The sequence below is a fragment of the Hibiscus syriacus genome, unplaced genomic scaffold, assembly GCF_006381635.1.
Source record: "Hibiscus syriacus cultivar Baekdansim isolate YM2019G1 unplaced genomic scaffold, ASM638163v2 tig00110890_pilon, whole genome shotgun sequence".
Classification (NCBI taxonomy): Eukaryota; Viridiplantae; Streptophyta; class Magnoliopsida; order Malvales; family Malvaceae; genus Hibiscus; species Hibiscus syriacus.
The window spans coordinates 1,290,862-1,315,926 of record NW_024062900.1 but is presented as its reverse complement, the minus strand read 5'-3'; the positions used below and the strand labels follow the sequence as shown (position 1 = coordinate 1,315,926).

Below are 25,065 nucleotides of genomic sequence, written 5' to 3'. Positions count from 1 at the left end.
CAATTAGATAGTCAATTACGATTCAATACCTTTACATCGTGATGATTCTCAAATACAAAAGGTATTGATTTTGATAAATCGACTTTCCCAATCGGATCGGTTAGCGAATCGGTAATGCTACGGTTCACCGGTTTAATCGGTCGAATCGTTCGGACCGGTCGAAAGAATCGTACGACGTCATAATTATTTAAAAAATTAAATAAAAATACCAAAAATATTTAATAAAAAATAATTTTTTATATCACAAGTCATATTCAAAATAAATTATAACATATATAAGTTAAAAACCATAAAATCAAGTGAAACAAAATGATTCAAATTAACTACAACATAATATTTAAGGTAAAACATATTAAATAATAAATATAATTATATAACTATAATTAAAAAATAAATTTTGGGCTAAAAAATCATAACAAAATGATATTGTTTGGTTTAATTTTTTTTCAAAAACAATCTCATATGGCTAAGAAACATAGAAGAGCATCCCAAAAGTCTAAAGAGTAAAAATATGAAAACAATATAATCTCACATGGTTAAGAAACATAGAAGAGCATCCTAACTAACTTCTATAAATAATAGAGGTAATTTGAAATTCAAAATCATAGAACCTTTTGGTGAGCATTGAGTGAACTATTCTTTCACTTCAATCAAGCTCGAATTTTAGGCTTCAATCGAACTTCTAAATTTTTTTTGAGTTCAAGCTTTTCGAGTTCAAGTTTCAATATTATATTTCGAGTTCGAGTTGAACTTGATAATTTTTAGCTCGTGAGTTTGAGTCGAGTTGATCTTACTTTTAAAGTTTTCAAGTTCGAATCGAGCTCAGCAATACTCGAATTGGACTTGGCTCATTTAACAAACGATGTCATTTGGTTTAATTTTTTTTTAAACAAAATTGACGATTTTTTCCAATTTTTTTCGGTTTTCAGTCGGTCCAGTTTGAACGATTCAACGATTCTGATCGGTTCATTAATAACGGTTCAACCAGTATAGATTGAACCGAACTAAACAACAATTTCCAGTTGAACCGACTGATCCGGTCAGATTCGATTTTCAAAACACTGTCCATAGCGCTAAAATGCATGCCTCTTATCCCTCCAAAACGTTGTCATTACATAAACGACTAAACTTTAGCCAAAAATGGCTAAGAATTTCATTCTCTACTTTTTTTTTTTTTTTGCTCAAAGTGGAATTCTCCAAACTCTCTCCCTCCCTCTTCTTGTACGAGGGGAAAGACCCAACGTGTCGGTCGTTGTAAATCCGCGTTGGCAGTAGGGAAACCGATCAAAAACACCCATTTTTTGAACCTGAACCCCTTCAAAACTAAACCTTCTAGCTCTATAACCCCAAAGGAACCTCCTTTAACCTTAAAAATCAAAACTTTAAACCGAAACACCTTCCAAAAACTCCTCTAAAACAGCCTCTAAACTTAGATCTAGGAGGTAAGATGGTTACCTTTGGTGAACAGGGGACTCCTCACTCCGACGAAAAAACAAAGACTCACAAGGTAAGATTTTTTGGTTGCTTTTTGTTTTTTCCCTCTCCTCTCATATTTTTTCTCGAATAAGCTCTTGCCTCATTTTTAATGTCCCCGGTTTTTGTAGGTGATCGACGGGGCTCCCTTTTCTCTCACCTCCACATACTTCGTACGAGTGACAAAAGCTCTGGCTCAGGCATGTCAGTCGTCGGTCGAGTGCATCAAAAGGAACAGCGATAAAGGCACTAAGTGCGCCGGTTATTAAGGGATTTGCCTTGGTTGTTGAATCGACTAGAGAGCTCAACGGTGGCTTGATGATCAGCAGCAACTTGAAGTTGATGAGTCTCCTTTGGCGGCGACGGCTTGAAGATTTGGGATAGGCGACAACTAGAAATATGAAAATCCTAATGTATGGCCTTTTAATGTCCCCGGTTTTTGTAGGTGATCGACGGGGCTCCCTTTTCTCTCACCTCCACATACTTCGTACGATGACAAAAGCTCTGGCTCAGGCATGTCAGTCGTCGGTCGAGTGCATCAAAGGAACAGCGATAAAGGCACTAAGTGCGCCGGTTATTAAGGGATTTGCCTTGGTTGTTGAATCGACTAGAGCTCAACGGTGCTTGATGATCAGCAGCAACTTGAAGTTGATGAGTCTCCTTTGGCGGCGACGGCTTGAAGATTTGGGATAGGCGACAACTAGAAATATGAAAATCCTAATGTATGGCCTATCTTGGTCGTTGGATCATCAATATATCCAATGACCTACGAGGAGCGACAGCTAAGGTTAGAATGAAACCCAAGAGTTTTATACTAAAACTTAGGTTTTGGGCTAATTTGAGCTAATTTTGTTTGGGTTGGTTGGGCTAGTCTGGTTTGTTAAGTAGTTGGATAACTTGTATTACCTCCGTGCCAGAAAAAATTGCTCCAAGGAATCCAGGAGATAGAATTTTCTTCGTTGATAACCTCAATAGCATCTGAGTCTACATTCTACCTTTTCAAGGTAAAACCGATCCTAAAACATATTTGGATTGGGAAGCAAAAGTGGATCATAACTTTAAGTGTCATAACTACTCAGAACAAAAGAAGGTGCATATAACAGCCATGGAATTCATTGATTATGCACTGGTTTGATGGGATCAACTGACAAACAAACGAACTGGAGAAAGGCACATCAACACTTGATATGAAATGAATGGGATCATGAGAAGAAGATTCATTCATGTACATTACCATCGTGACTTGTTTCAGAAATTGTAAAATCTCAAACAAGGGATAAGTCACAGAAATTGTAAAATCTCAAACAAGAGAATGAGAGCCTTAAAGACTATTATAAGGAGATGGAAGTTTCCATGATTAGTGTCAACGTTGAAGAAGATCGAGAAGTAACAATGACAAGGTTTTTGGTTGGTTTGAATCTTGATATTGCTAAAAGTCAACATTTATCTTTTATTGATCTTTTAAAAGTCAATTTTTTTTTAAAAAAAAGAAATTTTATAATATATATTTCAAAACTAATTGATTGAATGTTTTAAAATATATTTTTCATATTTTTATCGATAATAAATATTAACTAATAATGAGTAAATTTTTTAAAAAAAAATTGATTAAAAAAGTCAATAAGAAACAATTTAAGTGGTACATGGAGTAATAGGTTTGAAATTTAATTTTTTTTAGTTTTATTTATAATGATTTGTTTATAATAATAATAATAATATAAAAAGAGGTTGGATAAAAATGGTGATTACCTGGCTCTTGCTAATGGGACAAAAATGCGGTCATGAAAAGAACAATCGAGAGGATAACAAATGAAAGCATAGTTTTTAGAACCAGACTGGTTAGCAAATCGGTCATGCTATCGGTTTATTGGTTCAATTGGTTAAATCAGTCCGATCGTTCGGAAGAACCGGACGACGTCATAATTATTTAAAAAATTAAATAAAAATACTAAAAATATTTATTTAATTAATAATTTTTTATATCACAAGTCATATTCAAAGCAAGTCATAACATATATAAGTTAAAAACCATAAAATCAAGTAAAACAAAATTATTCAAATTAACTACAACAATATTTAAGGTAACATATTAAATAATAAATATAATTATATAACTATAATTAAAAATAAATTTGGGGTTAAAAAAATCATAATAAAATGATATTGTTTGGTTTAATTTTAAAAAAAACAATCTCACATGACTAAGAAACATAGAAGAGCATCCCAAAAGTCTAAAGAGTAAACTATATGAGAACAAAACAATCTCACATTGCTAAGAAACATAGAAGCGCATCACAACTAACTCTATAAATAATAGAGGTAATTTGACATTCAAAATCATGGAGTCTTTTGGTGAGCATTGAGTGAACTATTCTTTCACTTCAATCAAGCTCGAATTTTAGGCTTCAATCAAGCTTCTAATTTTTTTTTTGAGTTCAAGCCTTTTTGAGTTCAAGTTTCAATATTATATTTCGAGTTTGAGTTGAACTTGATAATTTTTAGCTTGTGAGTTTGAGTTGAGTTGAGCTTACTTTTAAAGTTTTCAAGTTCGAGTCGAGCTCAGCAATACTCGAGTTCGACTTGACTCGTTTAACAAAAGACATTGTTTGGTTTAATTTTTTTTAAAAAAAAAAACAAAAATCCCAGTTTTTCCCGGTTTTCAGCCGGTCCGGTTCGAACGGTTCAACGGTTCTGGCCGGTTCACTAATAGCGGTTCAACCGGTTTAGATTGAACCGGACTAAGCAATGATTCCCGGTTGAACCGGTTAAATCGACCGATCCGGTCCGATTTTCAAAACAGAGGACTGAAGTGAAGCAGCAGGTATTTCAAAGCCTGTCGTATTAGCTCCTTGCTTGGTAAAGAAGGTCGATTGTTGAGGATTCTACCACATTTAAAAATACATATTGCCATGTTAGAGACATTGCAATAAAAAATGAGAGCAAGAAAAACACAAATGATTCTATAAAGCTCAAGCTATAAAAACTTTAGGGTAAAGTATATAAATGATCTCTGACTACATGATACTGCTTAGTTGGGTCTCTCGACTATTAAAAGTCATAAAATAATTTCATGACTATAGGTTACTATTTTATTGAGTCTCTCGATTATTAAAAGTTACAAAATTGTCACTCGACTATTCATATATTTTAATTGTATCACCATATAGTGAGGGACTATTTTTATAACTTTTAATATAGTTGAGGGACTATTTTATAACTTTTAATAGTAAGAGATTCAATAAGATAATATCCTATAGTCAATGACCATTTATGTAACATCCGCAATACCGGGTTAGTGACCAAATTGTAAAGTTTCAGAATTTGGTGACTAAAGTAGAAGAATGAAAGAATTCAATGATTATTTGAATATATATTGAAGGTTATTTGGTAATTATTAAGGAAATTAAGGGTATTATGGTCATTTGACCAGAAAGATTTTTTATAATTTTTTTTAAGGGTAATAAGCACGTATAAGAGAGTCCAGAGCATTCTTCAGTCTTCTTCTTCCTCCTCTCCACCGTGAAGCTTGGTATAAGGTAAGTGAGTCTTTAGTTGGTTAATTCTTTCGTTTTAAAGCTTGTTTTGATTCTTGGGATATTAAGAAAGATTAAGGAAAGCTTTAGGGGGCTTAAACCTCAAAGATTAACAAGTTATGAGAAATTAAGAAAATGAGTTTTTAAGTGAATTTTTGATATGGAAGGAGTTAATAGATGTGAAGTTGAATTTGACTTGTCAAGGATTAATTAAGAGGTAGGAAGTGTTAGAATTGGGATTAGAACACATTGGAAATTTGGTATGATTTTTGAATCTTATATGGAAGATAGAATTTTGAGGTTTAAGATGAAATAATGAATATAGATTGGTTTATGTGTACTAGAGTTAAGGATGAAAAGGGATGATAATGAGGTATTTGAGAGGAAATGAAGTAATTTTCGGGTTGAAATATGATTTCTGGTCAAGGGGAATCGGTACCCATTCAAGGGGAACCGATACCCCTTCAAACGAACAGAATTTCCAGTATGTCATGGGGGAACCGATACCCCCATAGGGGGGAACCGATTCCCCTAAAGGAAAATTGGGGATATGGATTTAATAAGTTCGTTTAAATTGATAGTATCCAATTACAAGGTGTAGGTATCTAATGATGGTCTCGAAATGTACATTTATGTAGATTCTACGCATAAAGCAATTCCGGAACGTTTAGCAAGTAAGATCGATCAAGGGAAAGATAAGAGATTGGATTTGGCTAGTGAGGCCAGGTGAGTGCATATTAGTTAGTTTATGGTGCTAAATGGAAATAAGACTTGCGACAAGTCTATTTCCTATGTTAGAATGCATGAATATGATTATACGTATATGCATGATGTGTTGACATGCTTTTGAATGTAATGTTATAGATATGTGCTATATAATGTATATATATACATAGAAACTGAACTATGTGACTGCATGAGAAAGATATGAGCCATATGACATGATATAGGTGAACATGAGAAAGCAAAGTATGAGATATAAACTATGTGATCATAGTAATATAATTTATTATATGATAAGTGAAATAAGCTGGATAATATTGATCTATAGATGAAGTGAAAATAGTACACCAACTAGGGGATTTGAACATAATGATAAGATGAACGTAAAGATAAGCTAGATGGGAAAGATTCATAGGTTTAAATAAACTATAACACATGGGTTGAATGATAGAAATTTATGAAGTTATATGAGAAGATTATAAGAGCTATAAGAAATTGAATTAAGTAACAGATAGATTATATATAGAAATAATAGAAGTGATATGTTTATAAGTCTGCCCTAGATGAATACGAAATATAAGAGTGCTATATATTTATATTAGGATAATCTTGAGGATATATATATATAGATAGATATGAAATGGAATGAAATGAGTTATATGATACCCAATTATGTGATGAAATGGTGATTACCTGAACATGTGAATATATATGTTTAAGAGAAGGCATACGATAAGATATAAGAAATGTGACTATAAGTATGTGCTTTAAGTGATATGACTTATAAGTATTCTATTATAATGTTACATGATATGTTATGTATGTTAAAGGAATTATGTGATGGTATAAGAATTGATAGGAATATATATGTGAAAACAAGTATATGATACGAGACAAAACTTATGACTATAAGCTACGTGAAAGTGTTCTAGGTGTTTCGATATATATATGAAGTATATGATCTTATGTGAACAAGATATGATAAGTATGTTATATGAATAAAGGTGATTGGGTGAGAAATGATAGAATTATATGAAAACATGACATATGTTACATGTGAATTATATGGAAATGATCTACGTGCAAGTGAACTACGGGACTATGTGATCATATGAAAGAAGCTATGTGATACGTGATATGTGAAAGTGAATACAAGTTTATGTGAATATTTGAAATGAAATAAATGATAACGCCCATGTTATGTGTCATGAGAGCTAGGGGTATAGTTGGCATGCCAAGAGTCGAGGGTTTATTCGTTCTTTAGGACATATGTATATCCTTTGGAACCTGTGAAGTCTTGAAAGACACATACTTGATCCTATATATGTATATGATTCTTAAGGAATTCTACGTGGTCCTTATGGACATCATTCTACGGGCACTACGGTGCAATTCTACGGGCACTTCGGTGCAATTCTACGGGGCACTTCGGTGCATTTATACGAGCTGTGGTGACAGCATAGTGCACAACCTCTATAGACTCACATATCGATAGTTCTCACATATATACATGGGCTAATCCAGAGATATGAACAAATATAAGTTAGTGGTATGATAAATGCTATAGAAATTATATGATGTTGTGTGTAGTGTTTTGATTGAAAAGTATGTGATTATATGATACATGAATGATGAATTATGTGTATGTATGATTTACTGCGATTAATCTGATATGATTCTATACGATATGAAAAATGCCTGGAATTGCTATAACATGATAGAACAGACATGCATGTATCAATATATTTTTAAAGTGCATTATAAGTGGTTATGCCTCACTAAGTCTTCGACTTAGCGTGTGATTGTTTCACACGTAGGTTTCGAGAAGAGTAAGGAGTGATGCGGAGCAAGACAGGTCAGTTTTCCTTACCAAAAGATCAGATCAGAAATATTTGATAAAGTATGTTTTTGGTTATGTATAAAGTGTTGGCATGTAATAATCATTAAGTACGAGCACTCTGATAAAGTATGTATTTTGTTTAAATAAAGTTTTAAATTTCCCGGGATTTTCTTAAGAGTCAAGGTTTGAAAAGTCAATGTGACACTTCGGACTCGTATCCGGGTCGGATACGGGTTGGGGGTGTTACATTTAATGGTATCAGAGCTATGGTTTAGCCGATTCTCGGCATAAACCGAAGTCCAAAGGTCATAAAAGGTGTACATGCCAACATAGATGAAAATTTCTGATCTGATAGTGTAAGGAATACGTTGTCTTGCTAATAAAATAAGAATAGTTTAACACAGTAGAAATCCGATCGTGATAATTTCGAAGTAAGTGAAAGGTGATATTCCTGATGGTGATAGCTATTCACTTGCCCTGGCCAGGCAGATGAAGAGCGGACACCTCAGGAAATGCCTAGTAAGATCAAAGTTGATTTCCGAAAGCTGAATCATATCTGAATAATGATAGAAAATTTTCATCGTTTGGAATCGGAAAAACGATGTAGAGTAGTTTTGCTATTATGTGAATAAGATAGAATTGTGAACGGGTGTCACCATAAGAATGTTAAAAAGATCTAATGACGTGATGATTACGTAACCAAGATAAGTGCATCAGTGACAAGCGTATAAGATGTATATGTCAGAGCTTATGAGTTGGAACGAAGTGATAATATTGCGCATACACAGAGTATGTTTATGATAAGGGTTTGCAGTTAAGATGGAAAGAGTTAGCATTGGCTACCTAGAGTATGTGATAAAAATGTACTGGAATTATAAGATATAAGATATTTTCAGGATATAATAACCAGATCTGCAATGGATCTGGATACAGTTGCATATTTGGATCATAGTAATGTGGTATAGTAAAGGAAAAGGAAGTAAGAATTGGTATATTTAAATAAAGCTGAGGATTGATAAGAAGAGTTGAGAATGTGTATCGCTGATCAGATTATAAGACACAGGAAGTCAGAATGTTTGAGTTTTGAGCAAAGAAATTTCAGGATGTATGAGAATAGAGGTGAAATTGATAATTGAGTAAGTGAATTTTTAAGATAATTTCGATTTGACAGGATGTATGTGTTGGTTGATTAGGGTTTGTACCCTAGATGAACATATATTATTGACTAGCTGTCAGAGTAAAAGGATAGAATAATAAGATTGAAGGAAAAATGTTGAGTTAATTGATTACGATGTGAATTTGAATATGGTTGTATACTCTGAGCAGATAGCTATGATGTAGAAACTGAGATAAGTATTTGCATGGAACCTTCAGGAAGAAAATACAAGTATAAGAATGATAAAGAATGAAGTTATGTATAAGAAATGGGTTATTAAAGTAATGAGGATGCAATGAAGATTGGTACATAAAGATAGTATAAGTAATAAACAAGAGTAGTGAACATGAAAGGAATATATGATTTATGTATAAGGAATAAGGAATAAAGAAATGAAAGGGATTGATTTAAAGGATCAGATACGATGACTATGGAAGTACCGAGGACAATTTTGATATAGAAATAAGACAAGTGTAAAGTGATGTGAAAATATTGTTTTGACTCCTTAAGTAAAGATTTAATCACATTGAAGAAGATTTAAAGTTGTGTTTTGGTCAAAGGATGACGAAATACAAGTTTGGTATGGTTATAAGGTAATTAAAGATTGATAAGAATTTGATTGATTAAGGATTTTGAGTGATAAGAACTGATGCTATTGGATATATAAGTAACAGGATAAGGATGTATAAAGGAAAAAGGTATTGAAGAACTAGAAAGAAGGATTAAGTAAAAGAAGTAACATAAGAACATTAGAAGATATGTTCTTACTAAGTTGTTTAGAAAAATTCGAGGACGAATTTTTTTAAAAGGAGGGGAGATTTGTAACATCCGCAATCCCGGGTTAGTGACCAATTGTAAAGTTTCAGAATTTGGTGACTAAAGTAGAAGAATGAAAGAATTCAATGATATTTGAATATATATTGAAGGTTATTTGGTAATTATTAAAGGAAATTAAGGTATTATGGTCATTTGACCAAAAGATTTTTTATAATTTTTTTAAGGGTAATAAGCCCGTATGAAGAAGAGCCAGAGCTTCTTCAGTCTTCTTCTTCCTCCTCTCCACCGTGAAGCTTGGTATAAGGTAAGTGAGTCTTTAGTTGGTTAATTCTTTCGTTTTAAAGCTTGTTTTGATTCTTGGGATATTAAGAAAGATTAAGGAAAGCTTTAGGGGGCTTAAACCTCAAAGATTAACAAGTTATGAGAATTAAGAAAAATGAGTTTTTAAGTGAATTTTTGATATGGAAGGAGTTAATAGATTGTGAAGTTGAATTTGACTTGTCAAGGATTAAATTAAGAGGTAGGAAGTGTTAGAATTGGATTAGAACACATTGGAAATTTGGTATGATTTTTGAATCTTATATGGAAGATAGAATTTTGAGGTTTAAGATGAAATAAATGATATAGATTGGTTTAAGTATGTGTACTAGAGTTAAGGATGAAAAGGGGATGATATATGAAGTATTTGAGAGGAAATGAAGTAATTTTCGGTTGAAAATATGATCTGGTCAAGGGGAATCGGTACCCATTCAGGGGAACCGATACCCCTTCAACGAACAAGAATTTCCAGTATGTCATGGGGGAACCGATACCCCCATAGGGGGAACCGATTCCCCCTAAGGAAAATTGGGGATATGGATTTAATAAGTTCGTTTAAATTGATAGTATCCAATTACAAGGTGTAGGTATCTAATGATGGTCTCGAAACATTTATGTAGATTCTACGCATAAAGCAATTCCGGAACGTTTAGCAAGTAAGATCGATCAAGGGAAAGATAAGAGATTGGATTTGGCTAGTGAGGCCAGGTGAGTGCATTATTAGTTTATGGTGCTAAATGGAAATAAGACTTGCGACAAGTCTATTTCCTATGTTAGAATGCATGAATATATGATTATACGTATATGAATGACATGTTTGACATGCTTTGAATGTAATGTTATGAGAAGTATGTGCTATATATGTATATGAACTATGTGACTGCATGAGAAAGATGAGCCATATGACATGATATAGGTGACATGAGAAAGCAAAGTATGAGATATAACTATGTCATAGTAAAATAATTATATATTATATGATAAGTGAAATAAGCTGGATAATATTGATCTATAGATGAAGTGAAAATAGTACACCACTAGGGGATTTGAACATAAATGATAAGATGAACGTATAAGATAAGCTAGATGGGAAAGATTCATAGGTTTAAATGAACTATAACACTGGGTTGAATGATAGAAATTTGTGAAGTTATATGAGAAGATTATAAGAGCTATAAGAAATTGAATTAAGTAACAGATTAGATTATATATAGAAATAATAGAAGTGAGATATGTTTATAAGTCTGCCCTAGATGAATACGAAATATAAGAGTGCTATATGATTTATATTAGGATAATCTTGAGGATATATATATATAGATAGATATGAAATGGAATGTTATATGAATACCCAATTATGTGATGAAATGGTGAATTACCTGAACATGTGAATATATATGTTTAAGAGAAGGCATACGATTAAGATATAAGAAATGTGACTATAAGTATATGTGCTTTAAGTGATATGACTTATAAGTATTTCTATTATAATGTTACATGATATGTTATGTATGTTAAAGGAATTATGTGATGGTATAAGAATTGATAGGAAATATATATGTGAAAACAAGTATATGATACGAGCAAAACTTATGACTATAAGCTACGTGAAAGTGTTCTAGGTGTTTCGATATATTATATGAAGTATATGATCTTATGTGAACAAGATATGATAATGTTATATGATAAAGGTGATTGGGTGAGAATGATAGAAATTATATGAAAACATGACATATGTGACATGTGAATTATGGAAATGATCTACGTGCAAGTGAACTACGGGACTATGTGATCATATGAAAAGAAGCTATGTGATACGTGATATGTGAAAGTGAATTACAAGTTTATGTGAATATTTGAAATGAAATAATGATAACGCCCATGTTATGTGTCATGAGAGCTAGGGGTATAGTTGGCATGCCAAGAGTCGAGGGTTTATTCGTTCTTTAGGACATATGTATATCCTTTGGAACCTGTGTGAAGTCTTGAAAGACACATACTTGATCCATAGTATGTATATGATTCTTAAGGAATTCTACGTGGTCCTTATGGACATCATTCTACGGGCACTACGGTGCAATTCTACGGGCACTTCGGTGCAATTCTACGGGGCACTTCGGTGCATTTATACGAGCTGTGTGACAGCATAGTGCACAACCTCTATAGACTCACATATCGATAGTTCTCACATATATACATGGGCTAATCCAGAGATATGAACAAATATAGTTAGTGGTATGATAAATGCTATAGAAATTATATGATGTGTGTATAGTGTTTGATTGAAAAAGTATGTGATTATATGATACATGTGAATGATGATATTATGTATGTATGAATTTACTGCGATTAATCTGATATGATTCTATACGATATGAAAAATGCCTGGAATTGCTATAACATGATAGAACAGAACATGTATCAATATATGTTTTAAAGTGCATTATAAGTGGTTATGCCTCACTAAGTCTTCGACTTAGCGTGTGATTGTTTCACACGTAGGTTTCGAGAAGAGTAGGAGTGATGCGGAGCAAGACAGGTCAGTTTTCCTTACCAAAAGATCAGATCAGAAATATTTGATAAAGTATGTTTTTGGTTATGTATAAAGTGTTGGCATGTAATAAGTCATTAAGTACGAGCACTCTGATAAGTCTGTATTTGTTTTAAATAAAGTTTTAAATTTCCCGGGATTTTTCTTAAGAGTCAAGGTTTGAAAAGTCAATGTGACACTTCGGACTCGTATCCGGGTCGGATACGGTTGGGGGTGTTACATTTAATGGTATCAGAGCTATGGTTTAGCCGATTCTCGGCATAAACCGAAGTCCAAAAGGTCAAAGGTGTACATGCCAACATAGATTGAAAATTTCTGATCTGATAGTGTAAGGAATACGTTGTCTTGCTAATAAAATAAGAATAGTTTAACACAGTAGAAATCCGATCGTGATAATTTCGAAGTAAGTGAAAGGTGATATTCCTGATGGTGATAGCTATTCACTTGCCCTGGCCAGGCAGGATGAAGAGCGGACACCTCAGGAAATGCCTAGTAAGATCAAAAGTTGATTTCCGAAAGCTGAAATCATATCTGAATAATGATAGAAAATTTTCATCGTTTGGAATCGGAAAAACGATGTAGAGTATTTTGCTATTATGTGAATAAGATAGAATATGGTGAACGGGTGTCACCATAAGAATGTTAAAAGATCTAATGACGTGATGATTACGTATAGAACTCAAGGATAAGTGCATCAGTGACAAGCGTATAAGATGTATATGTCAGAGCTTATGAGTTTGGAACGAAGTGATAATATTGCGCATAACAAGAGTATGTTTATGATAAGGGTTTGCAGTTAAGATGGAAAGAGTTAGCATTGGCTACCTAGAGTATGTGATAAAATGTACTGGAATTATAAGATTATAATATTTTCAGGATATATAACCAGATCTGCAATGGATCTGGATACAGTTGCATATTTGGATCATAGTAATGTGGTATAGTAAAGGAAAAGGAAGTAAGAATTGGTATTTAAATAAAGCTGAGGATTGATAAGAAGAGTTTGAGAATGTGTATATCGATGATCAGATTATAAGACACAGGAAGTCAGAATGTTGAGTTTGAGCAAAAGAAATTTCAGGATGTATGAGAAGAGGTGAAATTGATAAGTTGAGTAAGTGAATTTTTAAGATAATTTCGATTTGACAGGATGTGTTGGTTGATTAGGGTTTGTACCCTAGATTGAACATATATTATTGACTAGCTGTCAGAGTAAAAGGGATAGAATAATAAGATTGAAGGAAAAGATAAAGTTGAGTTAATTGATTACGATGTGAATTTGAATATGGTTGTATACTCTGAGCAGATAGCTATGATGTAGAACTGAGATAAGTATTGCATGGAACCTTCAGGAAAAAATACAAGTATAAGAATGATAAAGAATGAGCTTTGTATAAGAAATGGGTTATTAAAGTATGAGGATGCAATGAAGATTGGTACATAAAGATGAGTATATAATAAGACAAGAGTATGTGAACATGAAAGGAAATATATGATTTATGTAGGAATAAGGAATAAGAAATGAAAGGGATTGATTTAAAGGAGATACGATGACTATGGAAGTACCGAGACAATTTTGATATAGAAATAAACAAGTGTACAAAGTGATGTGAAAATATTGTTTGACTCCTTAAAGTATAGATTTAATCACATTGAAGAAGATTTAAAGTTGTGTTTTGGTCAAAGGATGACGAAATACAAGTTTGGTATGGTTATAAGGTAATTAAAGATTGATAAAGAATTTTGATTGATTAAGGATTTTGAGTGATAACTGATGCTATTGGATATATGATAAGTAACAGGATAAGGATGTATAAGGAAAAAGGTAGTTGAAGAACTAAGAGAAAGAAGGATTAAGTAAAGAAGTAACATAAGAACATTAGAAGATATGTTCTTACTAAGTTGTTTAGTGAAAAATTCGAGGACGAATTTTTTTAAAAGGAGGGGATTTGTAACATCCGCAATACCGGGTTAGTGACCAAATTGTAAAGTTTCAGAATTTGGTGACTAAAGTAGAAGAATGAAAGAATTCAATTATTATTTGAATATATTGAAGGTTATTTGGTAATTATTAAAGGAATTAGGGTATTATGGTCATTTGACCAGAAAGATTTTTTATAATTTTTTAAGGGTAATAAGCACGTATGAAGAAGAGTCCAGAGCATTCTTCAGTCTTCTTCTTCCTCCTCTCCACCGTGAAGCTTGGTATAAGGTAAGTGAGTCTTTAGTTGGTTAATTCTTTCGTTTTAAAGCTTGTTTTGATTCTTGGGATATTAAGAAAGATTAAGGAAAGCTTTAGGGGGCTTAAACCTCAAAGATTAACAAGTTATGAGAATTAAGAAAAATGATTTTTAAGTGAATTTTGATATGGAAGGAGTTAATAGATTGTGAAGTTGAATTTGACTTGTCAAGGATTAAATTAAGAGGTAGGAAGTGTTAGAATTGGGATTAGAACACATTGGAAATTTGGTATGATTTTTGAATCTTATATGGAAGATAGAATTTTGAGGTTTAAGATGAAAAAATGATAGATTGTTTAAGTATGTGTACTAGAGTTAAGGATGAAAGGGGATGATATATGAAGTTTTGAGGAAATGAAGTAATTTTCGGGTTGAAAATATGATTTCTGGGCAAGGGGAATCGGTACCCATTCAAGGGGAACCGATACCCCTTCAAACGAACAAGAATTTCCAGTATGTCATGGGGGAACCGATACCCCCATAGGGGGGAACCGATTCCCCCTAAAGGAAAATTGGGGATATGGATTTAATAAGTTCGTTTAAATTGATAGTATCCAATTACAAGGTGTAGGTATCTAATGATGGTCTCGAAATGTACATTTATGTAGATTCTACGCATAAAGCAATTCCGGAACGTTTAGCAAGTAAGATCGATCAAGGGAAAGATAAGAGATTGGATTTGGCTAGTGAGGCCAGGTGAGTGCATATTAGTTAGTTTATGGTGCTAAATGGAAATAAGACTTGCGACAAGTCTATTTCCTATGTTAGAATGCATGAATATATGATTATACGTATATGAATGACATGATGTGTTGACATGCTTTTGAATGTAATGTTATGAGAAGTATGTGCTATATAATGTATATATATATACATATGTGAAACTGAACTATGTGACTGCATGAGAAAGATATGAGCCATATGACATGATATAGGTGAACATGAGAAGCAAAGTATGAGATATAAACTATGTGATCATAGTAAAATATAATTATATTATTATGATAAGTGAAATAAGCTGGATAATATTGATCTATAGGATGAAGTGAAAATAGTACACCAACTAGGGATTTGAACATAAATGATAAGATGAACGTATAAGATAAGCTAGATGGGAAAGATTCATAGGTTTAAATAAAACTATAACATGGTTGAATGATAGAATTTGTGAAGTTATATGAGAAGATTATAAGAGCTATAAGAATTGAATTAAGTAACAGATTAGATATATATAAATAATAGAGTGAGATATGTTTATAGTCTGCCCTAGATGAATACGAAATATAAGAGTGCTATATGATTTATATTAGGATAATCTTGAGGATATATATATATATAGATAGATATGAAATGGAATGAAATGAGTTATATGAATACCCAATTATGTGATGAAATGGTGAATTACCTGAACATGTGAATATATATGTTTAAGAGAAGGCATACGATTAAGATATAGAAATGTGACTATAAGTATATGTGCTTTAAGTGATATGACTTATAAGTATTTCTATTATAATGTTACATGATATGTTATGTATGTTAAAGGAATTATGTGATGGTATAAGAATTGATAGGAAATATATGTGAAAACAAGTATATGATACGAGACAAAACTTATGACTATAAGCTACGTAAAGTGTTCTAGGTGTTTCGATATTATATGAAGTATATGATCTTATGTGAACAAGATATGATAAGTATGTTTATATGAATAAGGTGATTGGGTGAGAAATGATAGAAATTATATGAAAACATGACATATGTGACATGTGAATTATATGGAAATGATCTACGTGCAAGTGAACTACGGGACTATGTGATCATATGAAAAGAAGCTATGTGATACGTGATATGTGAAAGTGAATTACAAGTTTATGTGAATATTTGAAATGAATAAATGATAACGCCCATGTTATGTGTCATGAGAGCTAGGGGTATAGTTGGCATGCCAAGAGTCGAGGGTTTATTTGGTTCTTTAGGACATATGTATATCCTTTGGAACCTGTGTGAAGTCTTGAAAGACACATACTTGATCCATAGTATATGTATATGATTCTTAAGGAATTCTACGTGGTCCTTATGGACATCATTCTACGGGCACTACGGTGCAATTCTACGGGCACTTCGGTGCAATTCTACGGGCACTTCGGTGCATTTATACGAGCTGTGGTGACAGCATAGTGCACAACCTCTATAGACTCACATATCGATAGTTCTCACATATATACATGGGCTAATCCAGAGATATGAACAATATAAGTTAGTGTATGATAAATGCTATAGAAATTATATGATGTTGTGTGTATAGTGTTTGATTGAAAAAGTATGTGATTATATGATAACATGTGAATGATGAATTATGTGTATGTATGAATTTACTGCGATTAATCTGATATGATTCTATACGATATGAAAAATGCCTGGAATTGCTATAACATGATAGAACAGAACATGCATGTATCAATATATGTTTTAAAGTGCATTATAAGTGGTTATGCCTCACTAAGTCTTCGAATTAGCGTGTGATTGTTTCACACGTAGGTTTCGAGAAGAGTAAGGAGTGATGCGGAGCAAGACAGGTCAGTTTTCCTTACCAAAAGATCAGATCAGAAATATTTGATAAAGTATGTTTTTGGTTATGTATAAAGTGTTGGCATGTAATAAGTCATTAAGTACGAGCACTCTGATAAAGTCTGTATTTTGTTTTAAATAAAGTTTTAAATTTCCCGGGATTTTTCTTAAGAGTCAAGGTTTGAAAAGTCAATGTGACACTTCGGACTCGTATCCGGGTCGGATACGGGTTGGGGGTGTTACAATTTACGTACTTTACCCAAAACTTAATAACATGGAGAAGAAAGGTTTTGTACACTTTTTTATATATTCATTATGTCACGTCAACAAATGATTCAATAAACCTTAAAAACACAAATGTATAACAGTGATAAGATTGTTAAGGGTAAACTTCGATCGAGAAAATAAAAATTTTATCAAACATTAATGATCATTTATGTAATTGCCCTTTTTAATTTTATTTATTCATTGTGCCACATCAGCAATTCGCTAAAGGTCAAAATGACAGTTAACTAGCACTAACCACATCTTAATTAAATAAAAACAAAAGAAACCAAATATTATATTTTTGGCAAAAGGCATCAGAGGTTCTTTTACTTTTGAAAACAAACCTTTTACATTTTTCGTTGTTAATCGTTTCAGTACTGGTGTGCCAGTTCACGATACTAACGGGGCAGTCCACAATGCTGATATGACAGTCTATCTACCATGTTTAAGTAATCAATTTAGCTCATCTGTCATGCCATCTGCCACGTTAATCTGTCACCCTAGATTACGATGTCATCACCGTAGATTGTCACGTTAGCATTATGAACTGCCACGCAATTCTGTAACGGTCAACAATGAAAAAACATTGGCCAAATGATCATATTGAGTTTTTTTTGAGTTTAAGGGCTACATTAAGAGAAAAAAAATAATATAATGACTACATTGGGTTTGTTTTTTTTCAAAAGTACAAGGACTTCTGCTTTTTTTTTTTTTTTGCCTATATCTTTTGAATTCAATGAGTAAAAGTGTATAAAACTTAATAAAAGTGATCAGTCTTGTAGTTTACCCATTTATTGACAAATTATAAATATAATCCTAATCCTATTTAGAGGGGAGCATAACGATAACTTTATGAAAAGAATGAGAGTGTTCCTATTGGATTTAGAATTCACGACCTAAGAAAATATAAAAAAAAACAACTTGGACAACCAACAAAATGTGTTTGCCCAATGATAGGATAAAATTAAAATCGAATACAAACACTTTGAAAACATATATTAAGAAATCTGTAATAAAGATTATCTAATAAACAATATTTCGTATATTTCTTCTAAAAATTCAAAAATCTCTTAAAAATTATTTTTAATTAGAGAAAACAAACTCTAAGTAGAACAAAAAAATAATAGATGTTCAACTACGATTGGTCCTTAGATATTTTCATATTATTATATTATTGAAGAATTAAAATATATCATCTCATATTGATTACTTCTTAAATTATTATCTATTCATTTAAGTTGAGTATGCCCTAAAAAAAGTTGATTGTTATTCTAACTTTTGTTTATTATCCTTTTTGAACTTCATATAATTTACTACTTTTTGTCCTATAATTCTTAAAAGGTGATTAATAGATTTAACTAATTTATTTTAATAATAATAATAAAAAGTAAGAGATATGACGGTAAGAAAGAAATATAAATTATTTTTCTAATATGGCATTTTAAATGGACAATTTTTAAAATTAAAAGGGACTTTTAATCAGACATAGGGAATATTTTTTATTACATGTATATTTCAATAGTGAATCTAGAAACTAAAAAATAGTTTAAAATTTTAATATTTCTTCCAATAAAATGGGAATGTATTTTCTTTTTCTTTAATACAATGAACTAAATTTAATAATTTTTCTAGAATAACGAGGATGTACTTGACTCATAGAAAACTTAACACATTCACCCCATACTTTAAGATTTATTATTAAAATGATATTATTTCATATGAATTAAATCTGAAATTATTTATTGAGTTCACGTAATTTACCCATTCATTTAAGTTGAACACGCCCTAGCAAACATGAATTAATTATAATAATAGTCAAAGCTTGAAAATTAAATGTAGCTAATCAAGTCACTCTTGTTTGATGTTTGGGGGCAGTTTTTTTTATGATGAAGATGAATGAAATGAAACACCTTTTGAGAATAAATGGTAGATATTACAACGAGTCTGGTTTAGGTTGGATTTTTGGTCATAAATCTGATTTGAAAATTGAAATTTTTCTCTTGTACTCGATTTAATACGGATTTAGTAGAGATATCATCCGACCTAAAATTTAGTATGATATTTTATGTTAAAATTTGTATTCATATCTTATCTAACTCAATCTAAATATATACATTAAAAATTAGTTTTATTAGATAAAATAAAGATTTAATTAAAAATGAAAAGAAGTATTATTTTAATTATCTCTAAATATATAAAGGATAATTATAATATTATATTAGATCAAGTTTGATTTTTCTCATCATAAACTTGAACCTAACCCAACTCTTATCACACCCTAAAAAAAATCAACTTAAACCAAACTTGAATTTTCAAAATAAAATATCAATTTGATTGGATCGGAATCCATCGAGTACGAGTAAAATGACCATCCCTAATAAGAGGTGAAGATGTGGGGGGAAAGTTAGTTGGCAAAGGATTGCATACTTAACTTTACTTGTGCTTTGACATATATCTTTATTCCTTTTGAAATTGAAGTCCCATATTCTGGTATTTATAAATGCAAATGATAGAAGTTGTTTCAACTATGGAGGAAACATCAACTAGTTTGATAGATTTGGTGTTCTCTTGGTCCATTCAAGATGCCCTTAATTCCAATCTATACAAATCTCAAGTTTTGCAATTGCTTCTACACTTTTGTTTAATCTCATATCATCTTATCCTAATGTTTTATTTTTCCCATATATATATTAAAAGGATCCCCGATTATATGGCATTGCTTTATCGAGTCTCTCGACTATTAAAAGTTATAAAACAATCACTCGATTATTTATATGTTCCAACTTATCCTTTTCCGTTAAAAAATTAGTTGTCTGAGTTAGACGTTAAAATGTTGATTGAGATATGATAGTTTTTTGAGCTTCTGAGATCATATTTTACTATATCTTAGTCAACATGTTAACATCCACCTCAAACCGTATTAAATTTTTAACGAAAAAGATGATTTTGGAACATATAAATAGTCAGATGATCATTTTGTAACTTTTAATAGTCATGAAACTCAACAAAGCAATACTTATAATTGTGAGACTATTTTGTAACTTTTAATAGTCGGAGGACTCAACAAAATATCACCATATTGTTGAGAGACCATTTGTGTACATTACCCTATATATGATTACTTTGATCATAATTACGTATCCCTGTGTTCTTAATTGAACTGAACAGGTGAGGAAGATCCCTGGGACATTCACTTCTACTGCAGAATACTTGAGCTCCTTTATTGTTCCTCTTGTTGTGGAAACACATGCAGACTTGCTTTCAGCCATGACGAGGCTGTCTCGGGCGCCTTCGTATCAGCTCTCTTCCATTGAAAGGGACATAAGCTACCGAGCCCCGATCCATTTTTCTTATAAAATTGTTTTGCGAAACTCTAACCGGACCGATTTAGTAACATACCGACCGCAGGGTGGAGACCTTGCAGCACTTACCGACGTAAGACGGAGATGCATCAGCGATTTGAACCGGCTTACAATGCCTTTCCTACTTGCATATGTCCAAGCAGTGGACGACCATAAAATCTCCATTTGGTCATCGAAGTCGGTCGTGATTGAACAAAAGATGCATAGCTATCAAAGAAGCATGATGATCTCTTTTTTGTGTTTTTAACTAATTTGACTACCAATATTCGAATATGGAAAGCTTTGAATCCGGATCCTTTACGAAGGAACCTGCAGATGATCTACAAAGTTATTCATATGAATGTAGATGTAAGCAACTGTACCGTTTCGATCCGTATTTATGCTTACAAGTCTTTTCACTTGGCTAATCTTGCTTTATGTTTACTTGCAGTACGAAGAAGATTGTGCCGTGTGCTTGTTGGAAAACAACTCGGAGTCGGGAACCATTCCTTCATTCGAATCTTACGGTTTAAGTGATTACCAAGAAGCTGCAATTGCAAGTTGCATTAAGACATGGAGATGCCGCCATCAAAATAGTGTCAAACTCATATGGGGTCCTCCAGGAACAGGGAAGACTAAAACAGTTGGCCTGTTGTTGCTGGCTCTTCTAGGAGATGAGGGATTGAGGGGAACCCTTTATGACACCGGAAAAGAATGCGAATTCGTCGGTCGCTTCGCAGAGTTGAGAGCTGCAATAAAAACTTGTCTCCCGATGCTCAAATCACTCGGTCACTCATTTCGAGTTCCAGAACTTATGCAAAGGTTCATGATCAAGAACCTGTGCTTGGACAATGCATGCATACTTTTCTGCAGTGCATCAGGCTCTTACAAATTGAATACCGAACAGACACGACCGCTCGATCTTTTGGTTATCGATGAAGCTGCTCAGCGGAAAGAATGCGAATCAACCATTCCCTTTCAACTTCCCGGTCTCCGCCATGCCGTTCTCGTAGTAGATGAACGGCAACTGCCTGCAATGATAAGAAGCAAGGTTCTCAATGCTATATCCTTGTCGCTCTTGCTTTCATCGCCTTTTAAGTCATAATTTGTGGCTTGAACAGATATCAGGAGAGGCTGGATATGGAAGGAGCCGGTTTGAAAGGCTCGTGTTACTCGGACAAAAGAAACATCTATTCAATGTCCAGTACAGAATGCATCCATCTATAAGCTCGTTTCCAAATATGGAATTCTATGATGGGTTGGTTTTGGATGCCACAATAGTAAAACATAGAAGGCATGAGAAGCGTTTTCTGCATGGGAACATGTATGGTGCCTACTCATTCATCAATCTTGCCTATGGAAAGGAGCAGTTTGGACATCTGCATAGTAAAAAGAATATGGTGGAAGTTGCAGTGGTTTGCAACATAGTTGCTAGCCTCTTCAAAGGTATATCTCGTGTGAACTACGGATGGTTTTATGTCTTATCTCTTCCGAACTTCTTCCACAAATCGTACTTTTACCATCACTTTTCTGCCTATTGAATTCTTTAGAATTCCAAAACGCTTCGAGTTCCATATCTTCCAACAAACTATATCCACTTAACTACTTACAGACTTCTGTGGTATGTTAAAGGTAAATTTATTATTTAAGAGTCGTCTATTTGTCCTGTCAACCTATAGACAGAGCCAGCCCAATACATGTGTCAAATGGGCCTTAGTCCAGGGCAACATGTTTGAAGGGGCACCATCGGATTTTGGCGATGATCGGCAGGAACTCCTGCGAGGGAAAATATGAAAAAATCTGATGGAAAGAGAAGGAACCAAAGAGAAAATAAAGGAGCGGGTAGTGGAGATTTTTAAAAAAAATTCAACTTGACGGCGTTAGCATTGGATCCATTATCCGTTTGTCTCTTCCCCTTTCCCAAAAGCTCGGGCATGAAAGTTGGGCTAAGGTGGATAATTTAATATGGGCTGAAAGCATTTTGCTGCTATATATCACCACTTTTTTTAAAAAAAATAATAATAAGGTAAAGTATACAAATGGTCCCCAACTATAACATAAAGTTTTATTAAGTCTCTTGATTATTAGAAGTTATAAAATGGTCTTCTAACTATAGAGTATTGTTTTGATGAGTCCCTTGACTATTAAAAATTATAAAATGGTCATCCAACTATTCATTATGATCTAAACCCGTTATTTTCTATTAAAAAATGACGATATTCTAAACTGAAAGTCCATGGACTTCTATTCAAATAATGGAGTTTGCAAGAAGAATGGATATGTTCCCTAATGTGTTGATAGCATATAAAATTTTATTGACGGTACCGGTTACGGTTGCTTCCGCGGAAAGAAGTTTTTCAAAATTGATGGTCTTGAAATCCTATCTTCGAAGTACGATGTCTCAAGATAGATTGAACGGATTAGCAATTCTAAGCATCGAAAGTCAATTTTTACAAAGTCTTTATTATCGTAAAATAATAGAGGTTTTTGCTTCAAAAAAATGCACGAAGACATCGTTTTAGGTGATATTTGTAGCCTTGTAGGTTTTGGTTTGTATTAGTATTGATATTATTTGACTATAATTTCTATTACATTTTTGTTTTAAAAAAATTATATATGTTTGGTCTATTATATGGTACAAGTATAGGGGTATAAAAATTATTATCTCGCCCAAGGCATTAAAACTCATTGGACCGGCTATGCCTATAGATAATTATCATGACCCTAGGTTCGACACTAACACTAAAAACATGTATAATTGTTATGCTATTATTATGTCGTGTTTGCTTCTTAAACAGGGTTCAATGCAACAAAACAGAGAATGAGCATTGGTATTTTATCACCCTACACAGCTTAAGTACATGCAATTCAAGAGGGGCTTGAAAAGAACTACGGTGGATACTCAGACAGGGGCTTCATCGTCACCATCCGTTCAGTCGACGGATTCCAAGTAGGTGAAGAGGATGTCATAATCATCTCTACCGTCAGATTCTACATAAATGGATCAATTGGTTTTCTATCCAATCCACAAAGGGAAAATGTTGCCTTGACACGTGCAAGGTAATATTATAATATTATGATTTTGGTCCCTCTGCTATTCTCAACTTTTGGCGTTGCTTGTTGCAGGCATTGCCTATGGATATTGGGGAACGAAGAAACATTGGTTAAAAGCGATTCCGTGTGGACGAAACTAGTTACCGATGCGAAGAGAAGGGGTTGTTTCTTTAATGCTGATAAAGATGAGCATCTGGGTGAAGCAGTTGTTACAGCCTTGACTGATCTTGAGCAATTCGACACTCTATTAACCCGGGATTCTCCATTGTTCAAGCATGCAAGATGGAGGGTTTGCTTCGGAGACGACTTTAACAAGTCCATGGGGTACATAAAAAACAAAGAGATACATAAGCAGATGATTAAGGTGTTGGAAAACCTTGCAAGTGGATGGCGTGATGAGAACATGAAGAAGAAGAAGAAGATGAAGATTGATGAAAATTGTTTTGGGTTGATGGAGGTGTATCCTGTGAGTGGTGTGATGAATTTGGTTTGGAGTGTGGAAGTGGAGATGGTGAAGGGGAATACAGTGTGGATCCAAGTTCTGAAGGTTTGGGATATCGTGGATTCGTCGGACATAGCCATGGCTGCTCACAAGCTCCGCATCCTTTTTGAAGAATACACAGGATAAGATCAGTAGGTGCAAATATCAGTGTCTGGAAGGGTAAGTCTTCTTAAAAGCTATAATATTGATTCCGTAACACACAAGTTAGTGCCCTTAACAAATATTATTATAAAATGTACAGGAATTTGGTTGTTCCAATGAAATGGTCAGTGCAAGTGCAGGAGGTACAAATTAAGGGGCATGAAGATTATAAAATGGAGTGCTTATCAAGAAATGGGAATGCAAATGGCAACACCATTAATTACAATTCACTTGGTTTCTATTATGGTATAATTATCTTTTTTGTAGCCATTGCTAGAGATGCACATAGCCGGATTTAAATCCGATCCTGATCGGATAAAAACCGATCTGGATTTTTCACTAAGCTAAAAAACCGGTTTATAAAAAAAACCTGTTCGGATCATAACCGATTTGGAGGGCCGGATGATGTAACCGGTGTAACCGGTTTCGGTTTGAAAAAAACCGATTTTTTAAAAAAACCGGTTTTTAATCCGGTAAAAAACCCGGTCATCCAATTTTTTAAACCCAGACCGGATTTTTAAACCCCAGACCGGATTTTTTTCCGGATAAAAAACAAGTTTTTTATCTAGGTTTTTTCA

The 25,065-nt window shown here is 33.1% G+C and overlaps 1 protein-coding gene across 1 annotated transcript; it reads left to right on the top strand.

Moving 5' to 3' along the window:
* Positions 1-1,965: 1,965 nt before the first annotated feature.
* Positions 1,966-24,472, top strand: LOC120144929 (ATP-dependent helicase NAM7-like). The gene is given in 6 exon segments (XM_039158878.1): positions 1,966-2,067; positions 20,618-20,884; positions 21,242-21,841; positions 21,912-22,236; positions 23,589-23,850; positions 23,917-24,472. Coding segments are annotated over 6 exon segments (2,112 nt in total).
* The last annotated feature ends 593 nt before the right edge of the window (positions 24,473-25,065 follow it).